At 38.2% G+C, this 8934-nt stretch overlaps 1 protein-coding gene across 1 annotated transcript; it reads right to left on the reverse strand.

Annotated features, from left to right (window-relative positions):
* Nucleotides 1-5452: 5452 nt before the first annotated feature.
* Nucleotides 5453-6934, reverse strand: LOC124880837 (gastrula zinc finger protein XlCGF8.2DB-like). Its single transcript, XM_047386202.1, has one exon. It carries the CDS (start codon nt 6850-6852, stop codon nt 5902-5904), a length of 951 nt encoding a protein of 316 aa, XP_047242158.1. The 5' UTR covers nt 6853-6934; the 3' UTR covers nt 5453-5901.
* Between the last annotated feature and the right edge of the window lie 2000 nt (nt 6935-8934).

Here is an 8934-nt window from a genome sequence, read left to right on the forward strand (position 1 = left end):
CAAGTTGCTCTTTTTCAATAGAGGTTTGATAATTGCTGTTTTCAGGGCCTGGGGGAAAAACACCTGACAAAAGGGACGTGTTTATTATTTGTGTTAAATCAGATGTTATTACAGGCAAAGCTTTCTTAAGGAAAGCTGTGAGTAAAACATCGAGACAGCAGGAAGAAGAGCTTAGTTGGTGAACAATTTCTTCCAAGTTTTTGCAGTTTATTTGGTGAAACTGGGAGATTTTGTCAAAATCAGTTCTAGTTCTAGTTGGAGACAACATTGGTACTGAAGTTGATGTGGATGTGCTGACTGCCTCTCTGATCTTTTGGGTTTTTTCAGTAAAGAATTTAGCAAATTCATTGCAGGCCCTGGTAGAGTGGAGTTCAGATGCTACAGTTACAGGAGCGTTTGTTAACCTGTCAACCGTGGCAAATAATGCACGAGCATTGTTAATGTTTTTGCAGATGATCTCAGAAAAGAAGGATTCTCTTGCATTTTTCAGTTGTAGGTTATATCTGTATAATCTCTCTTTATAGATAATATAGTGAACATGGAGTCCAGTCTTTCGCCACCTGCGTTCAGCTTTTCGACACTCCTTTTTTTCACTTCTAACTGGTGGAACACTTCTCCACGAAGACATTTTCTTCCCAGAAACGACTTTCATTTTAATTGGAGCAATTGAATGAATGATGTCCAAGATTTTAGAATGAAAGTTATCTACCAGCTCATCTACAGTGTTACAGGGCACAGTGGAGGTAGAAGAGTAAATCTGGTTAAAGGTTTCAGCAGCACCATCATTAAAGATGCGTTTTCTTATCATGTCTCTTTGGCCAACTGAGTCATTGCAGATGATGCTTTCAAAAATAAAATAAAAGTGGTCAGATAGAGCAACATCAGTTACCGACACCTTGGAAATGTTTAGACCCTTAGTGATGATCAAGTCCAAAATATGTCCCTGTTTGTGCGTTTGCTGTTTAACATGTTGAGTCAAACCAAAGTTTCTAAGAGTGTCACATAGATCTATTGCACTTCTGTCTTCAGGATTGTCCATGGTAATGTTGAAGTCTCCCACAATAATTAAATAGTCATAATAAACACAAATCACAGATAAAAGCTCATTAAAATCACTGATATAGTTTGTTTTTGACTTAGGAGGCCTGTAAATATTCAAGAACATGGTTCAGACCAGGCTCTTTACCCGGAGAGCCAAATATTCAAAAGAGTCAAATTTGCCCAGAAATACTTTTTTACACTAATAAATCTTTAAACAAAGTGGCCACCCCTCCACCTTTTCTTTGCTGTCTGCTTTCACAAAGAAAATTGTAGTTCAGAGGCGTCGTTTCTATCAGAATGGGAGCTTCATTAAATTCATGTAACCATGTTTCTGTTAACAAAAAAAAAAAAGTGATTGACTAAGCAGTTTTTTTTTTTTTTTAAAGACTGGTCCAAAGACGACAACTTCTATCTTGTCTGAATTTAGAAGCAGAAAATTTTAAATCATCCAAGTTTTTATGTCTTCAAGACATGCTTGTAGTCTATCTAACTGGTTGGGCTCATCAGGATTCATGGATAAGTAAAGCTGAGTATCATCAGCGTAACAGTGAAATTTTATTCTATGCTGCCTGATAATTTGACCTATTGGAAGCATATATATAGTAAAGACAATTGGCAAGAATAACATGTTTGAGAATTGGCCCAAGTACTGAACCCTGACACACCCAGACACAAGTCCATTATCTGAGGCCATAAGAATATCATTAGTGACTTTCAGCAGAGCTGTTTCTGTGCTATGATGAGCTCAGAAGCCTGACTGAAACTCTTCAAACAGGTCATTGCTGTGTAAATGCTCACACATTTGATTAGCAACTATTTTCTCAAGAATTTTAGATAAGAATGAAAGATTGGATATAGGTCTGTAATTTATTAAGTCATCTCATTCAAGCGAAGGTTTCTTAAGCAAAGGTTTAATTACAGCTACCTTAAAAGCTTGTGGTACATATCCATTTACTAAAGATAGATTAATCATACCTAAAATGGGGCTGGTAATCAGAGGGAACACTTCCTTAAATAATTTGGTTGGGATTGGGTCTAACATACAAGTTGAAGGTTTAGATGAAGGTAATATTTCTGATAATTCAGGAAGCTAAACAGGATCAAAGCAGTCCAAACACAGATCATGTTCCACAGCCACCTCCAATGTTGTCCCACTTGCCGAGGACGAAGCAATCATCTTCGGGAGCATGCCAAAGATTTTCTTTTTAATAGAATACATTTTATTTAGGAAGAATCCCATAAAGTCATGACTGCTGAGAGCTAAGGGAATGGATGGCTCAACAGAGCTATGACTCTGTGTAAATTTAGCAACTGTACTAAAGAGAAACCTAGGATTATTCTTTTTCTCTTCTATTAATGATGAGAAATAAGCTGTTCTAGCTTGGTGAAGTGTCTTTTTTTGATGAACACTTAAAAATCTGAGTTTCAGAACAACACCATGAATACTTGGACTGATCTCACATTATATTCTATTGAAAAGTCACAATTGTGTATATATGTACATTTAAATAGGTATTTTTCATTTTTCCCTTACAGGGCATTGGTACCGTATCAGATCAAATGTGAAAGGTACCCATCCCTATTCATCACTGTATAATGACATCCTTGATGTGTCCACAATCAGATTCCAGAGTACAGATTCCTATTTGTGTCCACTTTTCATGACATATTAACACCATCTTCCACAGGACAATGTCTGGTCCAGAGAAAGGGTGGTTCCTACGAACTAGAAGTGATCCATAGTAGACACGGTGTTGTTGAGGATGGTGGCAGCAGGGAGTGTGGATGGTGTTCTTCAGAGGTCCACTGTCATCTCATCACATTATATTAGAACTCAATTATTATTAGACTATCAGACATGTTGAAATGACCCTGCTGATCCACAGGTTCGGTTCTACTCAGGCGGTCCACTTTCCTACCCTTTTGCTGCCAGTTTAAAACCCTTTTGTTTGTAGTGTCTCTTATGACCCCTTCTGACCCAATCCTCGTTATTACCATTTTATCATATTGTAAAATAAATACATCCACAATTCCAGCATATTTTGGCATTTACATTTAAGCGACATCTTATGTTTTTATTTGTGAGCACTCGATACAGAATCAGTTTTGGCAAAGTATCTAAGCACGGATACACAACTCCAGTCCTCAAGAGGTCCCTAAAGTTCCATCTGAAACAACTGCACAAGTTGTATTTACAAGAAAACAGAAATGTGAAATCAGAAAGAAATACCTAAAAATGCAGCTGCAGAAAACACAAATTGAAATACTAGCCTGGCAAGTGTCAGCAGATAAAAAAAAACAAAAAACAAAGCCGGTGGAAATCCGTGCTCACGCTTCACTAAACTGAGCTCTCGGTTTTGCTCAGTGACATCTGTCGAGAGTTTGGACGCATGGCCCACACCTGTAAGGTAAGTTCAGTGGAAGCTGTGAAGTGTTCTGATGGAAACATGGCAGTACATATGACAACAGATCCACTGAACTTACCTCGCAGCTGTGGGCCATGAATCCTAACTCTCAACAGATGTCATTGAGTAATCTGCGTGCAGAGATTGCAAAACTGACAGCAGAGTTTAATAAAGTGTGAGAACGGACTTCCAACAGCTTTTTTTTTTTTTTTTGTACCTCCCGACACTTGCCGGGCTCCGTAAAATACAACAGCTGGAGCATCAGTTAAATGTGGATGAGGAGCCCCAACAGCTGGATGATTTTATTTAACCAAAAACTGATGTATTTTCACTTGCAGGGAATTAAGAACACTTGATGAAATAAAAGGACTACTGTCTTTACTTAAGACAAGTGATTGGTAAATCAGAAATTAAAACTTTGACTACATATAAACTCACTACGGGCAAGCCTAGAACTCAGTGTGGAGTCATTTACAGACCCAGACATTGCTGGGCTGCATCATACATGATCTTGACAGATATGTCAAGATATGTCAACTATATTTATATTAAATAGGCATTTAATACAGAATAGAATAGACAATCCTTTATTGTCCCACGATGGGGGAACTTTTATTGTGTCAGAAACAAAGCAAAAGACAATGAAAGCATCCAGGTTCATACATCACTAGAACCATAGAAAAAATTACCAGAATAAACGCTATAAGAACCAATTGGGGAAAACAGGAGTCACAAAAAGAGGATGTATAGTAAAGGAGAATAAAACCCAGGAAACATTAAATATACATTTGAACAAACTGTGTGGTTAACAACAAAGCATACTCAGATTAATTAAATGAGAGGTGCAGCATAGTCAGATGACAGAATCAATGTTAACACTCGTTGAATAGATGATAAACAATGAAATATAATATAAAACAAATAAAACAATCTCCTTCATTCAGTGAAGGAGCAGTGAATGTAACTGCTATGTATGCGAATGATGCCTGGAAACCCAGAAATATATCAATAGATAATGCTTGAAGTCTAAAAATGTGATACCAACTAAATTACTGCTTTCACTGATTCCTGCAGTTCTGTGAAATTCTTCTTTCATTATTCTTGTGTGTCTGTGTGTTAGGGAGTGGTGGAGGCTCCCATCTAGAATCACAGTTAAACTTTAACTAAACCTAAGCTATGTATGTCTGATGACATAAACCACAATTACACTTTTTACACAGAATTAAACCCTGGTGTCCTGTGTGGCAGGTAGGGACACGCAACACTCTGCTAAGGAGGACAACCTGACTTCACTGAATGTTTGCAATTGACACCATGGACACCTCAGCTGTACAGTAACAGTTTAAGAGCAACAGCAACATCCCTGACAGCACGACATACAGTTGCCATTGAAGGATTTTCTGCATCACCTATATTATACAAAAAGCTGCTGTTGGCATAAAAACGACGTGCAGTCACTGTGTCATAGGAGCAATGTGTGGGCTGAGATTATTATTCAGATACATTGACTATGGCAAAAAAATGGTAACGCTCCAAAATATATTCATTTGAAAATGACAAGACATCTAAATCCAGTCTGATCACCCAATCCTGACTAGGGATGGGTACATTTCACATCTGAACCAATACGGTACCTGAGAATTTAGACCGGTACTCGCTGGTACCAGTTTTCAGTACTTTTATGAGTGTTATGTGGCATTAAATGTTATAAGATAAATGGAAAATTTTTAGAGATTTTAACATACACTACTGGTCAAATGTTTTAGAACCACTTTCTCTTTCAATGTTTTTTATATTTATGACAATTTCCATTGTACGTAGATTTTCACTAAAGGCATCAAAACTGTGAATGAACACATATGGATTCATGTAGCAAATGAAACATTGTTAAAAAACCTTAAATATGTTTTATATTTTAGATTCCTTAAAGTAGCCGCCCGTTGCTGTGATGAATGAATTATTAACCTTTGGCCGTCTCTCAATGAACCTCTGGTAAGTTCTTTCAAGACTCTTGGAAAACCATTTCAGGTGACCACCTCATGAAGCTCATGGAAAGAATGTTACGAGAGCAAAGCAGTAATCACAGCAAAGGGAGACTATTTGGAAGAATCTAAAGTATAAAATTATAAAAGTTATAGCTTACAAAGAAGGTGTAAATCTACAATAAAGATGTAACCTAAAATATAAAAATGTTTAGTTATTTCACATTTTTTGCTTACTACATAACTCTATATATGTTTCTTCAAAGTTTTGTTGCTTTTGGTGAGAATCTACAATGTAAATTGTCATAAAAATAAAGAGACCCATTAAGTGAGAAAGTGTATCTAAAACTTTTGACAGGTAGTGTATGTATTATTCTATATATAAACTTTATGGAATATATCAAAACAACATCCTGTTGGTATTGTAACATCTCAGTTGTTTCACACATTTCTTCAACATGAGCATTTAAACCTTAACCATTTTCCTCTCTAGTGTGGATTTCCATGTGTTTCTTTAAATTTGATTTTTGGTTAAATCTTTGTCCACATAAATCACAACAGAAAGGTTTCTGTCCAGTGTGGATTCTCATGTGTATGTTTAAATTTCCTTTTTCAGTAAATCTTTGTCCACATATATCACAACAGAAAGGTTTCTGTCCAGTGTGGATTCTCATGTGTGTGTTTAAATGTCCTTTTTGGTTAAATCTTTGTCCACATAGATCACAACAGAAAGGTTTCTGTCCAGTGTGGATTCTCATGTGTGTGTTTAAAATTGATTTACGGTTAAATCTTTGTCCACATAGATCACAACAGAAAGGTTTCTGTCCAGTGTGGATTCTCATGTGTTTGTTTAAACTTCCTTTTTGGTTAAATCTTTGTCCACATAGATCACAACAGAAAGGTTTCTGTCCAGTGTGGATTCTCATGTGTGTGTTTAAATTTGATTTACGGCTAAATCTTTGTCCACATAGATCACAACAGAAAGGTTTCTGTCCAGTGTGGCTTCTCATGTGTTGGTTTAAACTTGATTTATGGCTAAATCTTTGTCCACATAGATCACAACAGAAAGATTTCTGTCCAGTGTGGATTCTCATGTGTGTGCTCAGATTTATTTTTTGGTTAAATCTTTGTCCACATAGATCACAACAAAAAGGTTTCTGTCCAGTGTGGATTCTCGTGTGTTTGTTTAAATGATGTTTTTGGTTAAATCTTTGTCCACATATATCACAACAGAAAGGTTTCTCTCCAGTATGGATTCTCTTATGCACATTTAAGGCCCATTTTCCAATAAAGGTTTTACCACAGTCTTCACAGCTAAACTTCACTCCTGTCTGGACTTTCTTTGGCGATTCCACATTTTTCTTCTTTGTGAAACATTTCTTCCCATCCAGCGAACTTAAAGATCCTATTTCTGAATTTATCATGTCTTTCTGAAGAAAGCCACGGTGAACAAATTGTTCAGCAAACTCAGGGGAGCTAAAAGGTTTGTTAATGTTTCCATCATCGGCCTTTTCATCCTTCTCAGTGTCTTCAGTTTCTGAGGAAATGGAACCGTCTCCATGATCTTGTATCCTGATGGATTCTTCTCCTCCATCGATGTCTTCTGGAAGCGCTCTGCCTTTAATTTGGTCTTGATAAAGCTGTGAGAGTAGAGGGGACTGTTTATCATCCTCACTCTTTATGGGAGTAGCAGTGACTGGAAACCTGATGGCATCAATCTCCTCTTTCCCATTGAGCTGCTCTCCCCCCAGACTGGTGTAGACCTCCTCCTGTTCCTCCTTTGTGTGGTGGAGCTTTGGGTCATGTAGGCCAGCACAAGGTCTGTGGTTTACAGGAGCTTCTTCTTCAACCTTCAGCATCTGCTTAACATCTGCAGGAAACATTGAAACACATCATGCATATTAATAAGTTTTTTTACAGGTCCTTCTCAAAATATTAGCATATTGTGATAAAGTTATTTATTTTCCATAATGTCATGATGAAAATTTAACATTCATATATTTTAGATTCATTGCACACTAACGGAAATATTTCAGGTCTTTTATTGTCTTAATACGGATGATTTTGGCATACAGCTCATGAAAACCCAAAATTCCTATCTCACAAAATTAGCATATCATTAAAAGGGTCTCTAAACGAGCTATGAACCTAATCATCTGAATCAACGAGTTAACTCTAAACACCTGCTAAAGATTCCTGGGGCCTTTAAAACTCCCAGCCTGGTTCATCACTCAAAACCCCAATCATGGATAAGACTGCCGACCTGACTGCTGTCCAGAAGGCCACTATTGACACCCTCAAGCAAGAGGGTAAGACAAAGAAAGAAATTTCTGAACGAATAGGCTGTTCCCAGAGTGCTGTATCAAGGCACCTCAGTGGGAAGTCTGTGGGAAGGAAAAAGTGTGGCAGAAAACACTGCACAACGAGAAGAGGTGACCGGACCCTGAGGAAGATTTTGGAGAAGGGCCGATTCCAGACCTTGGGGGACCTGCGGAAGCAGTGGACTGAGTCTGGAGTAGAAACATCCAGAGCCACCGTGCACAGGTGTGTGCAGGAAATGGGCTACAGGTGCCGCATTCCCCAGGTCAAGCCACTTTTGAACCAGAAACAGCGGCAGAAGCGCCTGACCTGGGCTACAGAGAAGCAGCACTGGACTGTTGCTCAGTGATCCAAAGCACTTTTTTTGGATGAAAGCAAATTCTGCATGTCATTCGGAAATCAAGGTGCCAGAGTCTGGAGGAAGACTGGGGAGAAGGAAATGCCAAAATGCCAGAAGTCCAGTGTCAAGTACCCACAGTCAGTGATGGTCTGGGGTGCTGTGTCAGCTGCTGGTGTTGGTCCACTGTGTTTTATCAAGGGCAGGGTCAATGCAGCTAGCTATCAGGACATTTTGGAGCACTTCATGCTTCCATCTGCTGAAAAGCTTTATGGAGATGAAGATTTCATTTTTCAGCACAACCTGGCACCTGCTCACAGTGCCAAAACCACTGGTAAATGGTTTACTGACCATGGTATCACTGTGCTCAATTGGCCTGCCAACTCTCCTGACCTGAACCCCATAGAGAATCTGTGGGATATTGTGAAGAGAACGTTGAGAGACTCAAGACCCAACACTCTGGATGAGCTAAAGGCCGCTATTGAAGCATCCTGGGCCTCCATAAGACCTCAGCAGTGCCACAGGCTGATTGCCTCCATGCCACGCCGCATTGAAGCAGCCATTTCTGCAAAAGGATTCCCGACCAAGTATTGAGTGCATAACTGTACATGATTATTTGAAGGTTGACGTTTTTTGTATTAAAAACACTTCTTTTATTGGTCGGATGAAATATGCTAATTTTGTGAGATAGGAATTTTGGGTTTTCATGAGCTGTATGCCAAAATCATCCGTATTAAGACAATAAAAGACCTGAAATATTTCAGTTAGTGTGCAATGAATCTAAAATATATGAATGTTAAATTTTCATCATGACATTATGGAAAATAATTAACTTTATCACAATATGCTA

The sequence above is a fragment of the Girardinichthys multiradiatus genome, chromosome 14, assembly GCF_021462225.1.
Source record: "Girardinichthys multiradiatus isolate DD_20200921_A chromosome 14, DD_fGirMul_XY1, whole genome shotgun sequence".
Taxonomy (NCBI): Eukaryota; Metazoa; Chordata; class Actinopteri; order Cyprinodontiformes; family Goodeidae; genus Girardinichthys; species Girardinichthys multiradiatus.